The sequence below is a fragment of the Phalacrocorax carbo genome, chromosome 1 (assembly GCF_963921805.1).
Source record: "Phalacrocorax carbo chromosome 1, bPhaCar2.1, whole genome shotgun sequence".
Taxonomy (NCBI): Eukaryota; Metazoa; Chordata; class Aves; order Suliformes; family Phalacrocoracidae; genus Phalacrocorax; species Phalacrocorax carbo.
Genome location: NC_087513.1, coordinates 137,332,898 through 137,360,825, shown reverse-complemented (window position 1 = coordinate 137,360,825; position 27,928 = coordinate 137,332,898). Strand labels below are relative to the sequence as shown.

At 39.4% G+C, this 27,928-nt stretch overlaps 1 protein-coding gene across 6 annotated transcripts in view; it reads left to right on the top strand.

Moving 5' to 3' along the window:
* Positions 1-27,928, top strand: part of WWC3 (WWC family member 3) — a 104,571-nt gene that overhangs the window by 49,474 nt on the left and 27,169 nt on the right. For all 6 annotated transcript variants that reach the window (XM_064437099.1, XM_064475627.1, XM_064475620.1 and 3 more), the window contains exons 6-9: positions 6,769-6,898; positions 12,365-12,514; positions 14,563-14,636; positions 24,826-25,068. In XM_064437099.1, the coding sequence (XP_064293169.1) occupies positions 6,769-6,898; positions 12,365-12,514; positions 14,563-14,636; positions 24,826-25,068 (597 nt within the window). The remainder of the gene's footprint in view (positions 1-6,768; positions 6,899-12,364; positions 12,515-14,562; positions 14,637-24,825; positions 25,069-27,928) is intronic.

Here is a 27,928-nt window from a genome sequence, read left to right as displayed (position 1 = left end):
TTGGATTTATTGCGGTGGCGCTACAAAGCATGGGTGCACACTTCCGCTTCAGGAATCCTGACAAAGTTCCAGGGGTCCCAGAGCAATTAGATTATTTTCCAACTTTGATTTTGATGGGTATTACGTTGACAAAATGATTTGAAGGAAGATATTCAGATTAGCCCATGCACTTCATAGTGGGTTTTGTTTGTTGTTTTGGGTTTTGTTTTGCTTCCGGTTTTGGGTTTGGTTTTTTTTTTTTTAAGCTTACAAGGTTCTTTTGTTTTATAATGCATTTTAAAAGCTTCAAAGAAGAAAACTTGTTCAACCTAAATCCTTCATTGGCAGATATAATGTAATACTTTTCAGGCATAAATATATTTCTGTTGATCACACGAAGCATTTACAGGTAGTTAGGGCAGTTGTTAATGAATGATATTAACTGAAAATGGGTAAAATAAAGCACTCTATATTGAAACAGCAAATACTTAAAATATTACTTAAAGTATAGTCAACATTTTAGGGTGGTGGCCTAGATATGTAAGCAGTAACAGAACAAAAGCAATTTTGTCTTAAGATTCTTAATCATGTTTTCTTTAAGCGAGTAGGAATTGCCATGCCTTTTCTACTTTATTTGTTTTCTTTCTCCTGGTTATTGGGTTATTTTAAGTGTATAGGTTCAATTGTTTTATAAAAGGCCTAACCACTTGACTAGGATGATGAAAATATTTGAAGGCCATTTGAAACTCAAGATTGTTTTAATTAACGTAATTCATTTAAGATATTCCAGCAAAATAGTGCAACTTTTTGAAAAGTAAAGTCTGTGAATGATTAAGAATACAAATGTTAGTTTTGGATTTTAGCCCAAGTGAAGTTGCCCATACTCCAGGATGAGGGGTATATGAGAGACATTCAAGAGAGGAATGATTTCAAAGCATATCTGATTAGTCCGTGGTCACTTTAATCATTTGTTTAAAAGTTCAAGCATGACAACTCAGTGCTTTGGTGCTGCTCATCACTGCTCTTGCTAGAGTCACTCTCTGTCCTGTTGGTGCCCTGGGTGGCATTTGTTGTTGCTTGCTGAAGCTGGGGAGAACATTTTGCCCATGCATTATCTGAGATTACAGTGAATTTCTATCAGTGTTTGTGCCTTGCTGAGCTCTGCTCTCTGCAGTGACTTTTTTGCTCGTGAACCAGAGGCTTGTGGGTTTGGTTTTGGTTTGTGTGTTTAAGTAATTTTTTAATTGTCTGTCTGGTAAGATATGTGCTTACTCTTGAGTATTTCGCTTCTAGTGCGGAATGAGCCCGTTTTGGAGAGTACTTGCACAATCTCGCAACTGAAGAGAGAAGTTTTTCTAGCCTCCTCATGTAGTCAGCAGACAAATCGGGCTAAAAGCCTAACTGTGCTCTAGGTTGTCCGTGGGTGATCTCTCTCCTATTCCTTGTATATTTTGGAGAAAAGGGTCACTCAAGGCAAGTACCAAAGCTGAAGTATTTTACTTCTTGTATATCCACAAAGTGTACTGTCTAAGAAGAAACATATTGCTCCTACTTTTCCTTCTTTAAAACAAAAATTCTGGGATTTCCATGTCATCTCAAAACCAACCCCCCCCCCCCCCCTTTTTCTTTTTTATTTTTCTTACATGTCAGACATTTCCCTTTTTTGTTACCTTCTCTAAATTTTTGGTCAGCATAACTTTTTTCCCTTCTTGTGCTAGGTCAGAGATCTTCAAGTAGATGCCAAACTAGAATGGCATGTGTCCTGTTCAGCTGTTTTTAAAGCTGTGTTCTTCACTTTATTTCAAGTACAAGCCAAGAACAATATTAGGAGCTGTCACACTTTGGGCTTTACATCTGGCTGAATGTTTGCTTTGAAAGTGTGACCAGAATGGCGTTATGAGCAGGTATCAAAACCTGCTGCCGTGCAACTCCCTGTGCAACCTCTGCTGGGTAGAGCTCTCAGAGAAGAGACAAATTTTATGGTGAGGGTGGTCAGGTTGCTCAGTATTTCCATCATTTGATGTTGCTGTCTGATTCAGATGCCTTTGTTAAATGCAAGCCTCTTGCATTGACATTTTCCACATACAGTGTCTGCCTTGGACTGCATTTTGTTTTCTGTCCTTTTTAATTTTAGTAAAATGGCTTAACCATCTTTGAGAAGAATAAAAAAATAATTAAATAATTTAAAACCCTGAAAACAACAAAACCACAAAACAATTAGAGAAAAGTAGGGTTTTATGGGGAGAGAGGATTGAGGGTTTTTTAAAATAGCTCTACAACTTCAATGCAGTCAGAATTTCAAATTTTGTAGTGCTGCAGCTTTTTTTTAGGGCTGTATTTTCTGCAGCCTCACCCAAATTTGGCAGTGTTGTGATAAGCCTTTGGATATCACTGTCTGCCTTTGCCCACTGGAGACTTTCTAGAGCTCACTGTTTAAAGCCTGCAAAGATCCCACCCTGCGCAGTGGTGTTCCCCAGCCTCCACAGGCGCTTTCTCCCCAAGGTGCGGCTGTTGCTGTCGCAGCCCAGAGTTACAGGGTTAAAGATGAGCCTTTCCTGGAATTAATCCCTTCCTCTGACCCAGCAGGCATTGGGGAATGAGAGCGAGGCGCGGTGCCTCCTCCCCTGTGTTTTCAGTGACCCTTCCGCTAGCCGGCAGGAATTTTGGAGGAAGAAGGCGTTTAGCAACAAAGGAAATGAAAACTTGGCCAGTTGGCTGTGAGAGTGGAGGGAATGGTGAGGAAAGTTGGGAGAGACGGGGAATTAGGACTGACTAAACAATTTGTAGTGACAGACTAGTTTAGAGGATGAGAGACCTGACAAAAGCTTTAAAATTAGGTCTCAACTCAACTACAGGTCTGTGTTTTGGTGAGGATGGGGTGGGTCTTGCATATTTGAAAGCACAGGGAGGAAAATAGAGGAACACAGAAACTGCCCTATGGGACTGAAACTATTGCAAGTGTATTAATAGTCTGTGTATCCTGGAAGCATATTCCTCAGAAAATATATATTTATTAATAGTTTTGTGTATTTGTTGAATGTTCTTTGCGTTCATACAAAGGTCTGATCTGTATTTGTGTCACGTATTTGTATCATGGTATTCTCTTCAAAGACCTGCTTGGAGGAATCCCATGGGTTTGGGCTCTAGAAGGTAGGGTGGTCCAAGAGAGCTGGTCAGGATTCAAGTACCACTTCCTCCAGGCTTGAGATTGGTGCCTCCCTATGAGGAAGTAGTAGAGTAAAGGAGCCAGGAGACCTGCATGGATGAGCAAAGAGCTCCTGGAGAAACTCACATGGAAGAAGGAGGTTTACAGTATGTGGAAAAAGGGACTGGCCACTTAGGAGGAATATAGGAGTGTTGTCAGGGTATGCAGAGATGCAACGAGGAAGGCCAAGGCCCACTTGGAACTCCATCTGGTGAGTGATGTCAAGGATAATGAGAGGGGCTTCTTCAAATACATCAGTAGTAAAAGGAAAACTGGGGAATCTGTGGACCCGCTGCTCAATGAGGTGAGTGCTTTGGTGATGCAGGATGCTCACAGGAAAGCATAGGAAGTGTGGGTTAGATGAGTGGACAGTGAGGTGGACAGAGAACTGGCTGAACGGCAGAGCCCAGAGGGTCGTGATCAATGGGACAGAGTCTGGTTGGAGGCCCATATAACTAGTGGTGTTCCCCAGGGGTCTGTGCTGGGTCCAGTCCTGTTCGATATATTCATCAATGACCTGGACGATGGGATAGAGCGTAACCTCAGCAAGTTTGCTGCTGATACCAAGCTGGGAGGAGTGGCTGATACACCAGAAGGCTGTGCTGCCATCCAGTGAGACCTGGACAGGCTGGAGAGCTGGGCTGAGGGGAACCTCATGAAATTCAACAAGAGCAAGCACAAGGCCCTGCCCCTGGGGAGGAACAACCCCATGCACCAGTACAGGCTGGGGGCTGAACTACCGGAAAGCAGCTCTGTTGAGGAGGACCTGGGAGTGCTGGTGGGCAGCTGGCTGACCCTGAGCCAGCAACGTGCCCTTGTGGCCAAGAAGGCCAATGGTATCCTGGGCTGTCTGAAAAGGACTGTGGCCAGCAGGTTGAGAGAGGTTATCCTCCCCCTCTACTCTGCCCTGGTGAGGCCACATTTGGAGTACTGTGTCCAGTTTTGGGCTTCTCAGTTCAAGAAAGGGAACTACTAGAGCAAGTCTAGCAGAGAGCTACGAAGATGACCAGGGGACTGGTGCATCTCCCTTGTGAGGAAAGGCTGAGAGCCCTTGTTTTTTCATCCTAGAGAAGAGAAGACGGAGGGGAGATCTTCTCAATGCTTATAAATATCTGAAGGGTAGGTGTCAAGAGGATGGGGCCAGACTCTTTTCAGTGGTGCCCAGTGACAGGCCAAGAGACAATGGGCACAAGTTGGAACACAGGGAAGTTCCACCTCAATATGAGAAAAACCTTCTTTCCTGTGAGGGTGCCAGAGCAGTGGCACAGGCTGCCCAGGGAGGCTGTGGAGTCTCCTCTCCTGGAGACATTCAAAACCCGCCTGGACACATTCCTGTGCCCCCTGCTCTGGGTGTCCCTGCTCAAGCAGGGGGGTTGGACAAGGTGATCTCCAGAGGTCCCTTCCAACCCCTACCATTCTGTGATTCTGTGTATTTTCCATTAATAAAACAGAAGATTCGGGTTAGTTTTGTTGCTTTCAAAACTAGAGCTTTATTAAAGGAGGGAAAAAAAGCCCTAACACCATCAACTAGTTATTTTGTAAGATGCTTAAGTCAGTTTGGGTTGACAGCAATACTGATTTAAGCTTAAATATTTCTGGCCGTAGAAGCTTTTATGATTCCTTCCATAAACAAACATCAATTTTTAAGTTGGGCTCCAAAGTGATGTCCAGGAACATGAATATGTGAGTAACTGGACAAAAATCTGGTTGAAACTAAATAGTTTCCTTTTCCTGAAATGCCACCTTGGATCTGGTAAACAGTATAATGAACAGTTGTGTAGGAGGCATTTTCTGGACCAATATTTGAGTGGAACCTATGTTCTTAACATTAATGGAACCTTCAGATAAAACCATGCTATCTTTTTCATCAGTCTTTTAGTGAATTGAATTAGTTGTTTTACCACAGTTTAGCTAAAATCCTGAAAGGATTAGATAAAAGAGTAGGGGAGACTCAAGTCAATATCTTAAAAGTTTAACAAAACCAACTAAACAAAAAAAACCCCCAACTTCAATCCCTGTGGTGTTTAAGTCCTTCTGGTTCTTGAACCAAAAATAATAAAGGCTTATATATTTTCTTATGCAATATAGGGAAAATTGTGTTTAAGTAGAAAGCTGAGGTTCAGACTTATTTTGTGTTGTCTCCAAAAGCAGGAACAGTCATAAAAAAACAAAGAAACCAAAACTGTAGAAACCCAACCTGTGTTTTTTTTCCAAATACTGTGAGCTGCACAATAAAAGCACAGGATTTTCATTCAAGCCTTTTGATTTTTCATTTTAATATGTTAATTTTAAAGCAAGTAATCTGCTCTAAGTGGAACCTCACTGATTTCGTTTAACTGGCAGAACATGTTGAGTGAGTGTTATTGATACTCTTAGCTTAATATAATGCCTATCTTGAAACATTTAGGTATTCTCAATATTTTAAGTAGAGTATTATTGTGGAATAGGTACAACATACCCTCTGTTACTACATCTTTTTATAAGCTGCTGTCCCATGTAATGACTGATGTATGTTTTATCTTTAATTCTGTTAACCACAGACACCTCCTGGATATGTTCATTCTTAGCATTGGTGCAGGGACCATTACACATACCACCTTCTTTCTGTACACACACTTCTATCCTAGGTTAACAGGAAAATTGAGGTTTTCGTATTTTTATAGGAATTTAACACAATTTTCACTAATGCTGTGGGTAGCCTGTTAAAATTGCATAACTGTTTGTTATAAATCCAAGATGAAGTGGTGGGTCTAGTAAGTTCTGCAGAGTCTCTGGTCTAGTTCTTTATAAATCAAAGCAAGTTATCGAGATGATACACTGGACTAGGCTACTGCGTCCTGATCTGTTGTGCATTACAATTGAGAACTGCTGGAAAAAAAAGTTGAAAACTCAGAGGATGCCCCACTTAAAAGAAGATGAGAGAAATTTATGTCAAAATGGAAATGTTAGTAGTACTTCAGCCTGATGTAGCGGGTAGTGCTCTTGCTTCTTGCTGACTTTGCATTTGAAATCTTCTGGATGGTCTCACATGATGTTCCTTAGTGTGGGACGATGATGTCTTCTAGAAAATATACTCAAAGATGCCCATAATGGCAGGAAAGCATTTGCAATAAAATTCTAGGAATAAAAAATATCTTCCAAAGAAAATGAAAAGCTGTTGTTAGAAACCTCTAAAACGAGATGAAATAGAAGTCCTGAAAGAGATGTTGCAATGTGTAATGCTGCATGGGAAATGTGACAGCTAGACTGCTAATACCTTTATCTTTTGAGTTATTACTGTTTAGGTTAGGTTTAGGTTGATTTTGCTGTTGTTGCACAAAAGAGCCCACAGACATTGCCTATAAGCAAGCTCTGTATTAGGACATTAAAAACAGGAAATTTGTTGATTCTGCAGAACCTGGGTAGGTAATTCCATTGCTTTGTCTTTAGAGTGTACTAGGTACCGAGTGCTGTGTTAATTCCAAGTGGAGTATCATTTTATTCCTGCAAATAAAGTTGTACATGAATAAACCAGAGGTCTTAAAATACCTGTGCTCTTTCCAACTATGTGAAAATTCCTGAATTTGTCTTAATCTTTTCAACAGGATTGATCGCAAAATGTCAAGTGCTCATACAAATTATAGACTGGATGAAGCACAGGCTATAATGAATGAGCTTCGAACCATAAAGAAAGCTATATGCACAGGTGAAAAAGAAAGGCAGGACCTTATGCAGGTAAAAAATATGCTGCTGAACAAATAGCTGCTAAAAAGTAATAACCTACCTCTATTTTCTTGTTTGTGATTTTGTTGTGGTTACCAAGTTTAAATAAGGAAGTGGGGTGGCCTAAACTGATTTTTCTATTTGATAATTGCCAATAGCAGGCAGCTCGAAAGAGGTAAGTAGTCATTGTCTGTGCTGTGAACGTATATGTTTCCTATTTTTGTCTTAGATAATGTGTTATCATTACATTTAGATCAATGTCTCTGTTGAAGGTAGCTTTCCATTGCTTCCGACTATATTGAAGGCTGCTATGGAGTAATTAGGCTGCATTAAAAAAAATATCTTTAAGGTTTACAGTATTTGTTTTTCATTTTGTTTAATGCCTTTTTGTATTACCTATAATGAAGTAGGACTGAGAATTCATGTGCTAAAATGTTTACCAGTTCGTCTGCCATATTTTTCCTTTTATAACCATTTCACAAAACTGGATCTCCATGTCACTATGCCATGGTTTGGTAGTTCTCCTTTTTTTGCCCCAAACTCTCAAGTACCCATATCAAGGCACATGTTGATGTAAAATGTCACAAAACTGTCAAAGGTGTGATTAAATACAGTGTACACAGAAACCATCGTGCAAGCTTTAGATTATTTTAGGAATTGGAGCAGGAGGATTGAGGGGAGATACATGCCTGAGTAGTGATCTAACTTTTGAATGGATTCTGCATCCTGCTCCAAACTCTCAGTTGCTGTGTCTGCAATATTAACCTGATGGGAACTTGATTGAAGAGCCACGAGCCTCTGCCACCACAGGGACTTCAGCATAGACTTGCCCAAATATGCTGCAGATATAAAGGGGTGACAAGGACAATTCTCTTCACCCAGTCTTCAACCTGCTATATGGAAAAAGGCGTCTTCATTACCTAAATTTTTGGGACCATACTAAATTAATGTTACCATTCAGACATTTTCTTTCAGTTTTCTCTGCAATAGTGTTTCTCTGGTATTATTTTTAATTGTTAAATGATATGGGCAGCTTGTAATCTACATATAATGAATTTCCTTAGTTATACAATTATTCAGTATCTAAAGCATTACCCAAAGGTCAGCTGATGGACCACAAATCCTTGTTCAAATAGACAGAACACTTAAGTCACTATAAAAAGTTTCTGCCTTGGCAACTTTTAACATATTTGATATTTTGTGTTGGCCAGGTTTTAAAGTGATTCTTAGTCTTCCACATGCCTGGCTAGCAAGAAATGATTAGAAAGGCAGTTCTTCATGGATGCAGTGACGCACGTTTTAGGAAACTAACTGGTAATTTAAAGACTTGTGTGTGAGATCTTGGAGCAGCTTAACTACTGGCCTTGTTTTGACTCCCCAGCTAGATTCCTCCTGCTCCCTACCCCCCCACCCTGTGCCTTTCCTTACATTTTTAGTCCTCAGTGACACTAAATCCAGCTGTAAACATTGTGATGCCTTGAAAATCATATCTGCTAAAACAACTTTAAGTGCACTTGCAGTTTCTTTATATACAGAGCTGAGGGAATTAGACATCTAGGATCAAGCTTAGCATCAGGGTTGGGCAATGCTGGCAGCACCAGAATGTAGGCGTTGCACAAGATAGAAGCAAAAAGGAAAAGCGTTGCCATCTTTCTTCATCCTTCTTCATGGGTCTATGTGACATACAGGAAATATCAGTCTAGGCGGTATAATTTTTGTTATTTATGACAATCTGTTGTGATAGCATCCAATAATAGACATATAGTCCAGGAGAATCTAGAAAATAGTTGTTCCACACAGCATGCAAAACAGTTTTGCATGTTTTCTTTGCAGTTGTAATAAGGAATTAAATGCCATTGTTTACAAGATCTACAGTTGTAAAAATTGTGTATTTCTGCCAACTTACTGTGCTCTGCAAAAATATTTAGCCTTCTGCCTGATAACTTAAATTTTTTTGGTCAAAATTGAAAAAAAAAAATTTTTGTTGTCACCAAACATTTCTGTGCTTTGCCTTTTTATAATGAGTTTAAGATTATTGTTATGGATTTATTTAGCTTTGTCAAACAAGTGCAAGTCTATTTTAAGTATCTTCCTAACGAGTTCAGAATTTTATTTTTAGTTTCCTATCAATTTTTAAATTGATATGTGCTTGAAAATGTTCCATTTTCGAGCTATTGTTGGTAAGACAAGCTTTCTTACGAAAAACTTTTTTGTATTTTGAAAGCTGTTTATAGAGGAGTTTGAAGTATTGTGTAAACAGCTGGGGATTTGTTTCAGAGAAAGGAAAGAGACAATTTCATACTATTTCTTAATTTAAATCTGGGCAGTGTAAGCAACAGAACTAAACATAGTGGAAGTGACTCAGTCTTGTGTAGGTGCTTGGAAAATTGTAGCTGTCATAGAAATATGATAATTGGATAGAGTTGTGTGGGAGAGAGGGCTGACGAGGGAAGGGGAGGGTGGTCAGATTTAAACTGTGTACAGTGGTTAAACATAAAGCCAAATATGCACTGTCACTGCTCAAAAAAAGTGGGTGAACTTTTTATATAAGACTGAGTAATCAAGGTGCGTGGTTAGATTCATGAAAGCAGTGTCTGTGTTTCTCCCCCCTCCATCCCTTTTATACTTCCGTTTCTGTTCCAGTATGTGCATAAGATTTAAAATGTTCTCCTTTATCCTTAGGAGGCATTGGAGTTGGGTTTTTTGTGTTGGTTCCCCCCCCCCCCCCCCCTTCTTTACAAGTTAAATAGGTTAGATTGGAACTGCACTGAAATAGTACATGGCAGAGAGCTCCCAAATCAGATAGCAGCAGATCAGTGATGAAATGAGAGTGTTCACTTCTCTCTTTTTGGGTAACTTTAGGCTGGTGTGTCTAGAACTTCACATCCATACGATAGGCTGGTCTGGCAGTTTCTGTGGGATAGCCATAAACCCCAGATGAAAGATGGATTCCTCCATATAGCTGAGGAGGATATTACTCCTAGCCATTTATGTAAATTTTCTGTCTAAAAGTATGGTAACTCAGGTTGTAATTTTCCGTGTTAGGATCGCTGGAGGCTGTGCTTTCACTCATCCAACTAGAAGTACTCAAAGCATATGTGTTTATCCTAGAGCACAGTCACCTATGCACGTGGGTGTAAGTTAAGGTGATGCTACTTGGTGATGGCCACTTGGCAAATGCTATGTAGTTTTCAAGCAGTATCCAGGGTTCAGCAACAGTGCCCGGATAGGAAGCCTGGCCAGCAGCCACGTAGCCCTTTGTTACCCGCCAGGGAGATGCTGGAGGGTGTCGGGAGCACAGCGGGAGTGCATGAAGTAGCTGAAATACGGGAAGAAGTTTAGATTTAAGTTCTGGCATCAAGACCTTTGGTGTTACACATGTCTGTAACACAATACATGTTAGCCAAAGGTGCCCGATGGGACAGAGTTTATTTGGGAGAAACCTCAGGCTTTCTGTATCCTCACTTTTTGTTCATGTCACTGGCTCATCTTTACTGGGAAGAGGACAAGTTAGGTGTTTGATGTTTGTAGCTATGATTTGAAATGATTATTTCCACGTCATAAACCCATTAGGGATCCATCTTGATCCTCCAGACAGTAGGAGACTGACAGGACTGGATGATTTCCAGTGAGTTTTGAAGATGGTCATTGGATGGGATTCTGCAATTTTCCATTTTTGTAACATGGAAGACACTTCGGTTTTCTTTTTGCCACATTGTAAAACAGTTCATTGTGCAGCAAGTCTCAGAGGATAACGAGATGCTAGCTAGGGACTTCTCAGCAACGTAACTTGAAGTTGAATTTTGCTTTCTCAGGACTGAGAAGAAACTGTTTTGTTTGTCTTTCATACTAAGAAGGACATACTAGGTATGTACATCTCTCCCTGCCTTTCCTCAGTAGGAAGAGGGCAAAGTGTGTGTGTGTTCAGGCAGGTGGCAGGGGGGAGCAGAGACCCCCTGCTCTTGTGTCTATAGAGCCCGCCTGTTCCTTTGACCTGAACCAGGCTGGGTATTTTCTGTCTTTTTCATCTCCAGTGGAGGCAGGCGTGAGGGGGAGGGACCAATATATAATGAGAATGAAGGGACAGACTGTGTATGATGGAAATGGAGGTCACCAGAAAAAGCTCCTTTCTATAGCTAGTTTCAGGCCTGCTGCAGTTCCTATGGATGCTTCCTAGGCTCTGAATCTGGATGCCTTCATCTTCAAGTTGGCCATGCCATTCTGTGAGCAGCAACCAGTTGCTGTTATACAGGCTCATCTTCTTGACTCCATTAGTTGAACTTGTTGTAAGAAAAGGCAGCGTTGCTCTTTGCTTGTTTTAAACTGCTCTTTGAAGACTGAGAAATCTCCTGGTAATTGGATATGCACAATAACTGGGGCTTGTTGCAAATCACCAGTTGTCAGAGCCACTGAGGTTCCTGAGGGCCAGCCTTTTTCCATTGCAGTGCTTCAGAATCGTTTCTGATTCTGTGGTTTGGACACTGCAGTAGGCAGTTTTGAGAGGTTTTAGTTTTGTTTTTAGAACCAAATGGTTTGAATATGTTATGATTTATAAATTGATGCAGCTTTTCAAATTTCCGATAAATTCTTTTTACATCACTTGATTGTCCTTCATCTTATAGTGAGGGGGCAGAATTAAGGTTGTTTTTTTATTGTTTTGATGCAGAATGGTAGGGGCCTCAGTCATGAGTGAGAACCTGCACCATGGTTTTGTTATTAACACTACATAATCTCTCGTTTTTGAAGAGTAGAGAATGGACATTCAGAAAAGAAAAGCAATATTAACAATTACATCTTTGTTTTGTTTTAAAGAATTATAAGGGCCTGTCAACGCAGCTCTGATTGTCAGACAAGTTCTCGTTATTGTTCTGTGTGATTCTGTCTTATTTTCCCCTTGCAGACTGCTTGAGGACTCTGCTTTACGCTTACAGTTTGTGTCACTGTCTAGACATCTCAGAGGTGTCCCTTGCTTAACCCAAAGTGTAAAATATCACTAACTATGTGAACCTTGGGTAAGGGAGCACAAGGGTGAAATCAGCTGTCATAAAAATACAGTCAACGCAAGGTATTCATCAAGTCGGATGTGATAGCAGTAGTGGCTAAGGAATGTAACCTGTGCAGAAGATGGCAAAAGGGCACGTGAATCACATTTGTCCTCCTTATCAGCTAACCTGAAAGTTGACAGCTGCTACATTTAAGGAACTGCAAGCCATACAAAAGCTAAAATATTCCTAGATGTAAAAGAAATAATTATAAAAAATCCTGTTTCCTGTTAGATGCATCTTTTAAAAGGATAGGTTTATTTCAAAGCAAAGCTTCTGCATGTTAGTAGCACTATGATGAATTTTACTTTCTGTCACAGCTCTTTATAGGCAAGCTACCTGACATATTTTAAAGTAGATTTTTTGTATTAGTAAAAGAATTATAATAATGAAGAAAACCCAAATTTTATTATTTTTTAAACCTGTTCTCCTGTAGAGCCTGGCCAAGTTAACAGATGGATTCAGGAATAGCTGTTGTATTACAGATTCCCTGCAGGATCTCCAGCACAATTCTAGTTTGCTCAGCGACTCCTGTTTACCTCAACAACACTGCGATGCTTGTTCTCAGACTGACATCACTGGAGAGGTATGTGTTCCTACGCAAGACGTTTGCTGTAGAAAATAAGCTGCTTTTGTACTAAAGTGATACATCGTTATTTCCTGTTTTAAATTAAGAGGTGTTGGCTGTAGCAGAACGAAAAAGCCAAAGCAAGGGAGTTGAGTTTTTTATTATTTCCAGGGCATGTGAGTGGTACTCATGAGTGGTGGGCTTTGCAGTTCTGCTACTTGAGTGTGGCCCAGGGGCATAGCGATGTGCTTGCAGGTCAGTGAGAGGTAAAATCAGTTCCTGGACTCAGCCAGCCCAGCAGAGCACTTCTTGTGTTACCACTTTGGTGACCACAGGTTCATCTCTGAGTCCCAGCTCTTGCTGGGGTGTCTGCAGAGCTCTTTTCTTCTTGTCACTAGCTCTTACTTACTGATGCTTGCAATTATGCAGGAAGGAAGAAGGTGCTTTGGCCAGCTTGAAGTTGCAGTAGAGACCTGATTGTGCAATAGTGCTCCATTAGTAGTGATGGATACGTATTTCTTTTTTTAAGTCCTGTTTTTATCGTGCTTTTTATCATCCTTCAAGCATATCAAAGATGTAGGGTAGACCTCTGTTTCTTTTTCCTGTCTAAGAAAAGGGAAGTACTTGTTAGAGTCCCAAAATATGTTTCTTAAAAACTAACAGCTCTTCTGCTCTAGTCTGTCATAGCTTTATGCTCAAATGTGCCTTTAAATGTGGTATTTGAGGAACATATTATCATTCCTTGGAAATAGTTCTGTGTGAATGAAATTGTGTATTCCAAATAATAAAAGTTTGGCTTGCACTGTGGCAGCCTAAGAGTTCTTGAGCAATAAAACATTTGCTTCTGTCGATGAGACTGACAACACAGCAAGAAGACATCCAGTTTGTTGTTCAGTAGCACTATAGTTCAGGTGTTACTCCACATTCAGTTAGAAATTTTTATTGAACTATGTACTTTTTAATCATAGGCTTTTATCATCCCATTTCTCCTTTACTGTCGTCTTCCACTGATGCCTAGTTGCCAAACTGGATGCCTCCAGAGGGCCCCTACAGAAGAGGAAATCTGTGATTTTAAGAAGATATACTCCTAAAGCATCTAAGAAAACTTAGCTAACATGAGGCGGTCTTTCAGTGTGTTAGGTAGATGGTGCCTTCGGGATGCCATTTTTCGGACTGGTGGTGGATGTGATTATTGAATTCCAAAATGAATTACCAAAAGGAAAATAGCAGCGTTTTCCCATTCACAATAAACATTGAGTGCCACCCAAGACAAGCTAAATACAGTCTGAAAATTGTGTTTATTGGGTATAGATTTTTTTGTTAGGAAAATAAAATACATAATGATGTTAAAAAAGAGGTGGATTTCTATACGTGTGATGATGAAGAGAGCAAAAGCAGCAGTTAGATGAGAAGTCCAGAGGTGCAGCAATGCACTTAAATAGGGACTTGAATTTTAAGTATTAGACTGTATGCAGACTTCTCGAGGGGAACTGCTGATACCCTAGGATGGAGAGAAGTTGCTGTAGAAGCTGGACTGTATACAGTAGGAGTTGTAGCATAAATGTGCATTCTACGACTGCTTCAAGGATCAGGTGATGGTTTTGTAATAGTGTTTAAAACTCACTAAGGATCTAAGTGCTGGGTAACATGTCACAGTACAGGGAATGTAATCTGAATTCCTTCTAATTAAACTACCCATAAAATAGCTGTATCAAGTAGTAAAATGCTTCAATTAAAAACACTCTTTGTGTTTTAGGCTTGGATAAAGTTGAAAAGCTTTGACCATTCACCAATGGTTCTATTTGCTAACCCTTGATTTCCAGGATAATAATTTATTGAAAGGACTAATTTATCTTCTGTATTTTTAGCAACAACCAGTTTTGTATTTTTAAAGCATAAAATTGACTTTTATTATGTTATTTATGTTATTACTTAAAGCATTGAGGTTTTTTAGTGAGTCCGGTAAGTGAGACTGATTTGTCCCTTTCTTTATTGCGAGAGTGTTTTTAAAATCTCATTTCTCCCTCTCTTTTCTCCCCTCTCCTTCCTCTTCAACTCTGCAAAAGTTTGGGTTTGATGACAAAACAAGACTTGTAGACAAAGTAAGACTGAACTGGCAATACGAAGAGGCCAAGAAAAGGTAATTACAGATAAATCTGTTGGTTTTTATTTTTATTCTTGTGATTAAAGCTTTCAAAGTAGAACTGGAAGCAGCCTCCTAGCTGAAATGTCTTTAGGAAGACTAATTTGCTCATTGTTGAGCAGTTCACAGATAATAAAAGTTTAGGTAAACATAAGACTTTATCATAAGATTATTGTATTTGTTTGCAGAGATAAAACTAAATGTCAGCCCTGTTCTACGCTTGTATAAACACAAAAGTGCAGTAGTTCAATTGAACGGTTTTACTTTGGTTTTTGGTTTTTTGTTTTTTTTTTTTCCCCTTCTTCTCAACCCTCAGTATAAACTGTCTTTAAATTTACACTTACCAGCTGGGTCTGTCAGTATATTTGAAGCTTTGCATACCTGTGTCCTAAGTTCAGTGTACTGAAGTTGTAAACTCGGTGTGAAGAAAGAATGCGGATAAATTAAAATGTTCAGAGCTGAACAAAAAGGGTACATAAAAATAAATGTTGAGATTGAAAAAAAAAAAAACCTGATTAAAAAAAAATAATTACTTGAAATAGATTAATTCTTCACTATGTCCTTCAATCTAATTGCTTACCGTAAGTATTTCTTCTGTGAAGGTCAGTCCTGCAGTTTTTTTTCATGGCGTTGTAAAAGTAACCTACTCTTATTTAGTACTCTTTTAAAAACACTATCCACTAGTATAGTTTAGTGGGTCCTCATTTAACCCTGTTGTTTTCAAACTATTTGCCGCATATTCAGGATAATAGTGTAGGTGATGACGTGAACGCAGTAATTTTATGCACTTGCGATTATTTTAATTTGTGCTGATTGAACATTCTCGTATTAAAGTTGACTGACACTTAAAAGATTCTGTATAGTTAACTTTGAAAACCTTAATTTTTAAAAATTTTTTAAATTTGGATTTTTGTTTTTTCTTTTCAACTTTGTCTGTTTTGCCAGTTTCTTACATCTCTCAGAACAAGGGTTAAAAAAAAAGTTCAATACTTTGCCTCCTTTTTTTTCCTATTATGTTGACTTTTCCTTTGGGGGAAACCATAATGCTGTCATATGTGTTGGCAGGGATTGGAAGCTGTATAGGCAATTTGCCATTTTGTTCTTGGAAAATTTACCCACATTTGGACGCAATACAAGCTTAAAGAAAAATTAAATTGGTGCAAGCGTGTTAGAGATACACAGCTAAATCTTCAGGATTTGTAACTGGTATGAAAGTCTGCATTGTGAAATACCGCATGTGAATACCAGTGGCTATTACCTAATAAAGGTTAAATAATTGGGCAAAAAAAAGGGTAAAACAGAAACCCATCAGTGTCCTGTTTGGTCACGGGCTTAACCCTCAGCACTTAACAGTCCAGTGATAATTCAGGGGTTCATGACAGTTGCTGAAAGGATGAGTATAGAACTTAGTTTTATACTGTTTAGTTTAACAGAGCTACTGACGCTATGAAGATTGTATTAAATGTTTTTAGTTTTGGTTTTGGGTTTTTTTTTGACACCTTTTCTATGTGTTTTTCAAAACAATTGTATGTTATTGCAGGGAAAATATTGAGTGGTGAGGGTTTAGGGGGTTGGGTTTTTTTAATTATTTTTAAAATTTTTAGTAGCAGAAGCATTTCTCAGCTGCAAATGCTGAACATTTGTTTATGCGTGGCATTCAGTATTTCTGAGCATCAGAAATGAGCTGGGGCTTGATGTTAATTAAGTGTAGGAAATCTGGGTAACTAACCTTCCATCTAGAGAACAGTAATTGCAGTAAGGGTAGTTTTGCTGTCCTGGGACAGCAGCTCTGACAATAGTCTGTTATTTAGCAGAAGCATGTTAGTTACTTTAAAATAGCAGCCTTATTCTGCCCAGGATGTTGTACGGAAGTAATCGGCTTTCAGCTTTTGAGTGGAACTGCACAAAGCTCATTGCCCCTACCAGTTATCTCAGTGGTTGCATTCTTCATTTATCATGCATTCCTTCCCCTTAGCTTGCTGGCATTTCTGTAGGGCTTTTGTCTCTACTAAATATCTTTGTGTTCGTTCTCCCTTGGCTGGTGAAATATCTACTGCTACTGCACAGTGTGGGTGATGGAATGTGTTGCGATGGATTAAAATCTACAAAGTAGAAAATTAAAATGCTACAGTATGTCACAACTGTAAAGCAGTATATTATGACTATTTGCTTGTCAAACAGGGTGTGGAAACATATAACAACTAAGTACAAGAGGCAAACTATGTTATTTACATGTTTTAATGGGAGACTTTTAAAAAACGCTGCAGGAAAAAAGTATGTCCTTTCCCCTAAAGGAAAGCAGGAAAAAAGCCCTACAAACAGAAGGGTAGTGTGTTGCATTTTAGTCACTCTTGTAAATCTATCCAGAAGATCGTACAGCTCTAGATACAAGCAGAATATTTGCCATATGTAGTAAAGAAGTTTTTAGAAATAAAAATATGTCCTCTGGATATGGCGTCTTAGCAAGGAAATGCAGTGTTGGGATTTCTCAATGAACTGTCTTGAGGAATTCAGGAGATGAGATCCAGTGATAGTAGAAATGTTGACTTATACTCCCAAAATATCTCTCCTCCCTCTAAAAGATAATGTGGTTTTTAATTCCTCCTTCAGAAATCTAACTAACTACTGAGTGGTTTGGCCTTTGCATAAATTAAGGCATTCACATAGCTCTTTTTTTTTTTTTTTTTTTAATTCCCTTCAGTTTCCCACTGGAAGGAAGTTGGATAATTTGCAATTTAATTTTTCCCGTGGGTATCACGGATATTGTGAGCTGTGGGTTCTGACATCTTCAGCATGCTGGGGAAGAGGTCCTCTCTCCTGTGTCTGATCCAGGCTCTGGGAGGAGGCGTGTAAATTCTACTTTTTAAGTCACCAGTCATACTAAAGAGAGGCTCAGTCACTCTTCTGCTGCTATTTACTCTTCTCTTCCCCCCATTATTTTTAAATAAACTGTACCTTATTTCCATGAAATTTCTTCTCTCAGATCTGTCAGTGTGGCCCTCCAGAGAAGCGGGAGGGAGGATGGTCTCTTTAAACAGACAGCCCCAAGCTGCCTAGATAAATACCGTTTTTAGTTTCAGTTGCTATTTCAGTGAGACCACCTCTCATGAAAGCATTTGCACACTGGAAAGTGTACCCCTAGAGCATTTTTCTGAATAGACTGTTTCATAGAAAGAGAAATCAAAAGCAAATTGTTTTTCTTTGATAACTCTCTTAAGTTGTGCAGTTCAGTATAAACTACATGAAGTGTATTAGCACATGATCATGAAATGTCATTGCTGAGGTGCCTCATACCTTGTGACATGTATTAATCAATAGATGAAAAATGTCCCCTCTAATAAGAAGCACCAAATTTTTTAATGGTGATTAAGAAATTCCGTTTGATGGTAGCTGACTTTAATGAACTAATACATCCAAGCATCTTCAACCAGCTTATCCCATATGCATGCAAAAACAACAATTTGTTTACATCTTCTGTAAATTTACATTCAGACGGGTTAGTTTTCAGTTCAATTGTTTAAATCATACAGTGGCTGTCAACAGATTTATTTTAGCCTCCAAAAAGTCTCCTCCTCAGCTATGCTTAATATTTCCACATTCCTTTTAAGAAGGTTACTTCTTTCATTTCAGTATAGTTGCTGAATAGCTACTTTGTTGCAAACTTGTTGTCTCATTACCAAAATTAATTTTCAGTTGGGCTTTTAAAAGCCCTAGCACAAGCAGAAGTGTGTCAGTGCAGTTTGTGCTTGTACTGACAAAACATGTTAGTTGGATATTGATAGCAACATTCCAGTACTGATACTATAACATAGTCAAGTATTTTCCCGTTAAAATTAATCTTGTGTAGGCAGGTTTCAGGGTGTAATTGCCTAATTTCTAGTGAAATTCAGTGGATTTGTATGCTTTATTCTGTTAAACTAATCTGAAAATCTGATTTAGGGATGAAGTGATTTGTCTGATACCACATAAATATCTGGCTCAGGCATGCAGCTAAACCTAAACCTCCCAGCGTCAGATTTTAAATATAAAAATTTTCTTTGTATTATAAAGGGTGCTGAGACATGCTTTTAACTGTCTTTGAAGTTTTCATTATACTAGTTTACCTGTGAATTGGGGAAAACAGTAATTCCTTTTTTCCATTGGTTTTAGCAGGCTTTGCAATTTTCCTGAAGTTGAATACCTAATTTTTTTATCTGCAAAGTGCCAGTGGACTCTAAAGGTTTTGTGAGTGTCTTAAGCCAATTTAAGACCTCTTTGTTATTGAATCGGGCTGTCGGGAAGGCTGGATATTCTACAGAGCATGGTCGTCTTGTCCGCCAAAGCCACAGTGGCACATACTTGCAGGAACAGCCAAAGTAGAATCATAGAATTGTTTACGTTGGAAAAGACCTTTAAGATCACAGAGTCCAACCATTAACCTGGCACTGCCAAGTCTACCACTAAACCATGTCCCTAAGCACCACATCGCACGTCTTTTAAATCCCTCTAGGGATGGTGACTCAGCCACTTCCCTGGCAGCCTGTTCCAGTGCTTGTTGATCCTTTTCAGTGAAGAAACTTTTCCTAATATCCAATCTAAACCTCCCCTGGCACAACTTGAGGCTGTTTCCTCTTGTCCTATTGCTTGTTACTTGGGACGAGAGACTGACACCCACCTTGCTATAACCTTCTTTGAGGTAGCTGTAATAAGCGGTAAGGTCTCCCCTTGGCCTTCTTTTCTCCAGGCTAAACAGCCTCAGTTCCTTCAGCCACTCCTCATAAGACTTGTGCTCTAGACGCTTCTTGGACATTCTCCAGCACCTCGATGTCCTTGTAGTGAGGGGCCTAAAACTGAACACAGTACTCGAGGTGCAGCCTCACCAGTGCTGAGTACAGGGGCACGATCACCTCCCTGCTCCTGTTGGCCGCACTATTCCTGATACAAGCCAGGATGCTGTTGGCCTTCTTGGCCACCTGGGCACACTGCTGGCTCACGGTCAGCCGGCTGTCAACCAACACCCAAGGTCCTTTTCTACCAAGCAGCCCTCCAGCCACTCTTCCCAAGCCTGTAGCATTGCATGGGGTTGTTGTGACCCAAGTGCAGGACCCAGCACTTGGCCTTGTTGGACCTAATACAATTGGCCGTGGCCCATAGATCCAGCCTGTCCGGGTCCCTCTGTAGAGCCTTCCAACCCTCTAAGCAGATTGACAGTCCCACCCAAGTTGGTGTCATCTGCAAACTTAGTGAGGGCGCGCTCGATCCCCTCATCCAGATCATTGATAAAGATATTAAACAGAAATGTAGACACAGTGGAGAAATTTTGTGAGCATTTGGCCAAGTTCCCCAGCTTCTTGTTGTTTCCATTTTTTTTCTTTCCCTTTCTCTAGCCTTCCCCTCTTTGTATATAAATCATAATCCACTGTCAAGAGGGTCCATAAATACCAGAAATTGTGAAGTTATTACACCCTTCATTATGTGTCTTCGGTCCTACAGCCACCTCCTCTGGGTATTGCACATGGGAGAAGTTCCCCATTACCTGAAGTGGCAGAGAACTGGGTCCAATTATAAGCCTAAGGAAAAGAGTAAGCTGGGCTGATTTATGTTGATCGTCTCTGCATAATTGTGTGATCTTAGCCACTGTTCTCCAAATAATAACTGTGGATTTTTTTTTTCTTTTATCCCCACCAGTCTCCCCATTCCACAGGTAACAAAGGCCTCTGATATGTTACCCAAAATTCTAGGAATTTAAGTTTAGGGGGGTATTGGTTTATTTACTTGGAAAATTCAAACAAAGTAAATTCGAAGAACTTCTTTAAGGTATAAAGGCCAGAGCTTGTAGGTTAGGAAGTGCCAGCTGTAGGATATCCATAATTTGTCCCTTTTATGAGTATGAGTTAGGACCTTTGTAGTGCTTCAGAGTATTTCCCTTCCCAAGACACCTGTTTTGTTCATAATCCGAGTAATTGTCTAAACATGGGGTTAACTGTAATTGTAAATCACACTCTTTCATCTCACAAAAAGTGATTTTTACTTTAATCTCACTTCTCATGCTATATTTTAATGAGTACCCTCTTCTAAACTGAAATGTTCTTGAGCTCAGCAGTATAATTTCACTAGTGCTAGGTTCAGAGAGCAGCCTTGAAAATGAGGTTCTAGATGGTAACAAAATCTTTCAGGTTCTCCAGATATTTCAATGATAGAAGGGTTGCCCTATCTTCTATAGGAGGGTCTGGGTAGATACATAATGATTCAGACATGCTGTAAATTCTGAAAATACATTGGTTTTTACCCCCATGATGAAGTTTGTGTTGTAACTGCTGGCTGTACTGATCTCTGCCCTCATGCTATGTCTACATTATCTTGGGCTAGGCATCATTCTAGCTACATTAGTATGGCCGTTTCAGGGCAATTTTTAATCACTGTTTACTTAAGATCAGCAGGTTAAACCTTTGTCATCCTATCTGTGGGCCCCCCCCGCTTTTCTGCTTAATGGGAGCTGTTATATTCATCGCCATTTGAAATTTTTAAATACTGAAATAAGCAGCAAGTTGGTCTGCCTACCTAGGAAACCAGTCATTTGATACCACCTACTCGAGTGTGGAATGCAAGCTCCTCCAGCACTTGTTATGCAAGGATGGGAATGGGCAAAATGCCTGGAATGTTGATGGCTCAAAATTAACTGTTTTTTGCCCAGGAATATGTTAAAATTCCTATATGAGTAGGGACCTCAGTATTTGGCATTAGGCCAGATAAAAGTACTTTTTTACAGCGACTATACTTAAGAAGTAGTATCTTAAAAATACACAGTAGGAAGGAAAAATGTGTTTGAAAAACAGAGGATCCTTCATAAAGGATCCTAAATGTTGGTTTGTTTTTTGTGTTTTGTTTTGTTTTTTCCTTTAAATTGCAATCTATGTCAAGTCATTGATTTATTTAAGTGGGTGTTTAAGGTAGGTGAATATATGTACTGAGTCTGAAAATGCAAAAAAGCCACTTTTTGGTAACATACCAGCAGTGAGGATGGCTGTTGTGGTATAGGTATAAAATCTGGCATGGACAAGCACAGTGAAATTGCTTATTTCTGTATTTCTTGTGTTTGGGAAGAAAAGCTTGTGTTGGGAGGAGGCAAATTGCAATTCTGTAACATGCTTAGGAGGATTTTTTATTAAGTTTTTTGCAGAACTGAACGTGGCTTCTCAGGTATTTTTCTTAGGTTTGAGGGATTGATACCATAAAAGCCTTAGGGATGTTTTCTAGCCAAGGAGACAAATTTTAAAAAGTTTATCATTGGTAGCTTTTTGGAACAGCTTATCATACAGAGGGAGTCCTGGGTAGAAAGAAAGCAATAGAATTCCCCGAAAACTTTGGTTCATTTGCAGAAAACTGCCTTATTGGTCCTGAAGTTCCCCTCCCTACGACTCCTGTATTATGTAGTGTTTTGCAAGTGCTTTTTGTTTGCTTAAGGGGAAAACAGACAAGAAGAGCTGGCTGAGATGCTAAGAGTGTCAAGGGAATCAAAGTAAATACCTAATCAAATTTTGGAACACTTTTTGGTGATGCAAACCTTGTCCACAGCAGTACTTTTCCCTTTAATAACAGTATATGTTACTGTACAACAGCTTTGTACTTTCAAAGCATGATCATAACAGAAATTGAGGGGAAAACCCGAAATTTAAACTGGAATGTCATACACAAAGGGAGATAAATGCTCTCAACAAGCTCAAGAGTCTAAATTAAAACCTCTTGTATTGAGGGTGGTGTTTGACTCTGCAGCCAAGCGGATTCAGTGGTTACTAGCCCTGAAAGGGGGGATCCCACCTTCCTCTCTTGCCTGCTGGTTCTTCTCTCCTCCTTGTTGCCTCCATTAGCATTTATTTGCTCCTATGGTCAGCTTCTTAACTAGCTCACCCTGCATTAGAAAAGTAGCTAGCAAAACAATTGAGTGTTAAAATGAAGGAGAGGGTCAGTCCTTTGGCTATCTTATAAAACAACCCAGAGACTTCACCAGACACATCTCATCTGCTTTCATCCACAAGCTGCGTATGAGCTTATGAACAGGGTCACACAAATACATTGCCAGGGCTCACGTGATTCACACTTGCCTGCCAAGCTATGATAACCCAATTGTACCCGAATTCTGTAATTCTGTTGGAAGGACCTTGAGTCCCCGTTTGTTTCATTTGGCACTGGACACTTGAAAATCAAGCTGTATATGCCTTCAGGAGTGTTTACTGAATCTTTAACAGCATAGCAACTGGGTAGGGGAGAGGAGGAGTCCTGACTCTGCTCACTCTTCCTGGCCCTGATGTTTGGTCGATGGGGCGAGGTGTTCTTCAGGAAGCTGCATCTGGAATTCATGCACGATAGCCGAGGCATGAAATATGTAGACTATACATATCAATTCACAATGGTGCTTTTAGTAGCTATTGGCAGGAAGTTGGTTATTAATGCAAGGAGGAGGAAATGGTATTGAAGGGCTTGATAGAGTATTCTGCATTAGACTAAAATGTAACAAAATACCCAAGTTCTTTACTTGCTGTGAATCAAATCGAAGGGTGGGGGTGGGGGAATCTATTTGACAAAATTCGCAGTAAAATTCCTGTTCATATATGAATGCAGTCATTGCGAAATGACTTATATTGATACTTGATTTCCTTTCCCCTGATAGTAAGACGGCCAAATACTTTCCAGATGTCAGCATGAAATAAACATTGCATAAGGTTTTGTTTTCAGATGGGGCAAACCCTACCTTTGTCATGTCCATGCCTTTTCTTTCATTCTTAAACACATTGTCACATTGTGGATTTTCTGCTTGCATGTTATGTGCTTTTACCCTGCTGTGGTTGTTGTTATCTTTTCTTTCTTACCAGATATTTTGGAAAAAAAGATTACTTAAAGCAAAAAATGAACGCACATCCCACTTTTATGGCTGGCTTTAAATATGCTTTTATTTATTTAAAGAGTGATTATCTTTTATGGTGCACAGAACTTTGAGTGCTACCGTTTCAAAGTGAAGATGAAACCAAGGTGTACAGCTGCATAACTGTTGTACAGTTCTTTAGTTTCAAACGTTCAAAACTCGGCTAGATTTTCTTTTATTTACTCTTCATTTTAATTGTAACATTCTAAAGTGTCTAAATTGTCCGTTTTAAGACAAACATAAATACCTAGCAGTAAAAGAGTGCTCTCCCTGTTCTGCTTGTATACCTTTTGATTTTGCCAAAAGAAACATTTGTGAAATTTCTAGCTTTAGGGTTTTTTGTAATATTCATAAGAGTTCAAAATCTGTTTTTAGCAGAATGTTTTCCTAAAATGTCAACTCTGGATTTATTCTTATGGCTGTTGTTTCACATAGTGGTTCAGCATATTGAGATATAGGAAACCGCTTTTGGCTATAAAGCCTACTACTACTACAAAATAATCAAATTAGCTTATTTAATTGCTTAATTTGATGATGGATCCATCAGAAGCCACCTGTATTTTGTAACCAGTACATCTTTTTTCCATATCTATGTTTTTGTTTTACTCACAGCTTGTTTATTCTTAAAATTTTGTTGTTGGTCAGGACCACCCACTGTTCTCAGCCCCTTGAACCATTCCTCTGCCAGGTGGGACATGAATATATGGACCTATTGTTACTAGATAAGCATTTCCCCTTCATCCCCTCCAACTTCTCACTGCACTTTTGAAATGGCAGTTTAAGATCTGATAGTAGAAGAATCAGGAATGAAAGGGTGTTCAACTTAATCATCTACAACTTAATCAGTACAAGCAACAAAATCAAGACCTCCAAATTTTGAATTTATTTCTTACAAAATGAGGAATCCGTGAAGACACACATTGTCCATGTGATAGATAAATGCGCTGTAGTTCTTATGCAGCTACATACTTAGGAGCACTTGCAGCTCTTGAGTGTTTTAAAAATAGCAAAAACCCACAAACAAACAAAACCCATAACCAACCACCACCAACAAAAAACCCTAAACCCAAAAAACCCAAAACAAACAAACAAAAAAAAGCCAAACACCAAAAACACCACCAAAACCCAGAAACAAATACTCCTTCCAAGGTCTTCTAAATTTTTTTGTTTTGAAATTTAGAAGAAAAAAGTCACAGCAGTCAACAGGCTTTACCTTTTGGTATTTATTCTTTTAATTGTTGTCTTTGTCTCTTCTGCATTTTAAAATATATTTATCTTCTTTTAAAGAGTTTCAAATATACAGCAGCAACTGGCCTTGCTAGACAATGAATCTTGGCCAGGAATGGCTGAAGCGGACAGGGACCGTCTTCAGCTCATCAAAGAGAAAGAGGCTCTTCTTCAGGAGTTGCAGCTCATCAGTCAGCAGAGACGATCCCCGGAAGACATTGCACGCTTGGAGGAAGAAAAAAGACGCTTGGAGGATGAAATTCAACGGGCTCGAGCAACATCTGCCCATGGGGCCACTGAAAGGTTTGGGAACTTGTTTCTTATCTACTGTACGATCCATATAGGTAGTTTCAAAATTAAGAATAAGAAATTTTACTGTTTAAAAAACAAACAAAAATGTTACTAATGTATTTTCAAAAAAGGAAGAGCCTGCTCCTGACTGCCGTTATGTCATTCTGTCTGTCTTGAAGTTTTCTGAAAGGAAGTTAGTGATGTTGACTAGTTAGTTCTCCTTTCATTCATTTAAAAAGTCTGAATAGGAAGAAGAGATCAGAACAGAGTCACAAAAGATGCTTGGAAAAAGTCTGAGTGATGCTGTCTAATAAAGAGACCTGATAACAGTACCTGGATAGTGAAAAATTTTTCTGTTATTCTGCAGTGTAGTAATTTTCATCTCCAAAAGCATTTCTTGGTTTTGTTCATCCTGAAGAAGAGAAGACTGAGGGGGGATCTTCTTAATGCTTATAAATATCTGAAGGGTGGGTGTCAAGAGGATGGGGCCAGACTCTTTTCAGTGGTGCCCAGTGACAGGACAAGGGGCAATGGGCACAAGCTGGAACACAGGAAGTTCCACCAGAATACGAGGAAAAACCTCTTTCCTGTGAGGGTGCCAGAGCAGTGGCACAGGCTGCCCAGGGAGGGTGTGGAGTCTCCTTCCCTGGAGACATTAAAAACCTGCCAGGACCTGCCCCCTGCTCTAGGTGTCCCTGCTCAAGCAGGGGGGGTTGGACAAGATGATCTCCAGAGGTCCTTTCCAACCCCTACCATTCTGTGGTCAGAACAAAGATGCTTCCCTATGTTTGGTTTCTGCCTCATAACAGGAAAGTTAAATGATTTAGTTTTTACTGCCTTTTGTATACAATTTTTGCTTTTAATTTGCAATCTCAGCAGTGAGCACATCCCAACTCCGACATGCAGAGAAAATAATAAACAGAGTCATTCTTGAAAACTTAAATTAAATATCAAGTTATATGTAAAAACAAACCCCCAAATCATATGAATGGAAACACTGTGTTTATTTCAAAGTTGCCGAGTTTTTCCTATAGCTAAAGAAATGGACAAAGTCTCTTAACCGCTTCTTGTTACCATAGACTGCCTCCAGTGAAAGTGAGAAAATACTTGTTTCCCAGACTTGCTTCTCTTAAATAGTGGTAAAACCTGAGGTTTGACACTTGAGGAAAACTACATGAACCACCTTTAATGTCATCTGTGTAAAGGTTAATGTTTACAAAATTAAGACACCTGAAAAATATTTGGAAGTGCCTTCCATATACAAATTTTGAGAACCTCAGTTCCTTTGAAAAAGCTTACTTCAGACAGTAAATTCAGGCAATAAATAGGAAATTCACAGCCAACCTACAGTTCAGTGTTATATATTTTGCAATTTTTGCAATATCACTACATTGGGTTTCCAGCTTAAACTGACAGAAAAGGGAGTTCACTTTACACTGCAGTGTAGTAAGTTTTATTTGTTGTTTTTGGGCTGTCATGTTAGGTAATGCATACTATGTTGGCAAGAAGGCCAAGCTATTTTTCCATGTAGTTCATGCTGTGGAAACCAGGGTTCCAGTGTGGTACTAATGTTTCAAATGCTAGCAAAAAGTTGAGTAGAAGTTAGAATAATATTGAAGAGCGCTCTATTTCTGTGTGACAATTTGGAGAGGGAAAGCTTAATTATTAGTAGCCCTAATTTATTTGTTTGTTTGTTTTAGGTTCAGGAATAACCAGAACCATTCCTAGTTCTGCTTTTCTATTTCCACTTTCTCCTAATCGAGGAAATACAAAGAAATTTCCTATTCAAATAATTACCAGTCCTGTTCTGTTACTGAGTTTTAAGACGCTGAGTTACACGCAGATCAGAACTAACTTAAAATCTGTATGGCAGGGGTGGTGGGTTTTTGTTGTTTTTTTTATGTTGTTTTGTTTGTGTGTGGTTTTTTTGTTTGTGGTTTTTTTGCTTGTGGGGTTTTTTTGTTTGTTGGTTTTTTTTTTTATTTTTTTAAAGATTGGCTGGCAGTCTTAGTTGGCGGCACCTCTTCCCCTTTAGTGCAGGTACCTACCTTACAGCACTGGGGAGTGTATGTTCCTACATTTGTTTTGTTTTTCTAAAGTAGGTGGTGTGCATACCCCTTCTTTTCCCTGCAAGCTTTTCAGTCAGTAAAGTTTCTTGCATCTGTTCGTCTCTTTCTTTTGGTTCCTGCATGCAGAGTCTTTATCATGTAAGTACATAGCTGAGCTGCAGCCTTCCTTCCACCACTTGGTTAACCTGCTCTGGGGTCCACAGAAGCAGGAGAAAAGCTTCAGCCTTGCACACGCTCGGGTGTGCAGCTTCTGCCATGTGGTTGCAATGAAGGGAGCCTCCCCAGAGGGTGGTGGGGTTGCTGGGGTGTAGCACTGCAACCCCTTGCCAGCATATGAATTGATGAAGTTGGAGGCCAAAGAAGTTGAAAGATTTATGTTTTCACTGCTAACAAAACCATATTTTTTCTCATATCTTAACCATCCAAAGTTTATTGAAACTAATGCTGCCATTTTGTTTTATCCAGAAGGACTCCCTTTTTGTTGACTTTTTTTTAATCCTGCTTATTAACATGTTGAATTCGAACAGCTGTCTTTGCACTGGAGGAAGGTCTGAAGCACTCAAATAAGTTTCATCTGCTTTCCCCAAACTCTCTGTGAGAATCCCAATTTCTAGCCAACTCGAGAATGCAGGGCTGGAGCAGTAACTGTCCTGGACGTACAAATGTACAACACAAAACAGATTACCACCCTGATTTTATTCTGAAGTTCAGTGGTGCTGTGTTTCTCCAAGCCCAATCAGAAATACTTACAATTCTGGATTTAGGAAAAGAATAAATGTGATATCAATAGATAAAATCTATTC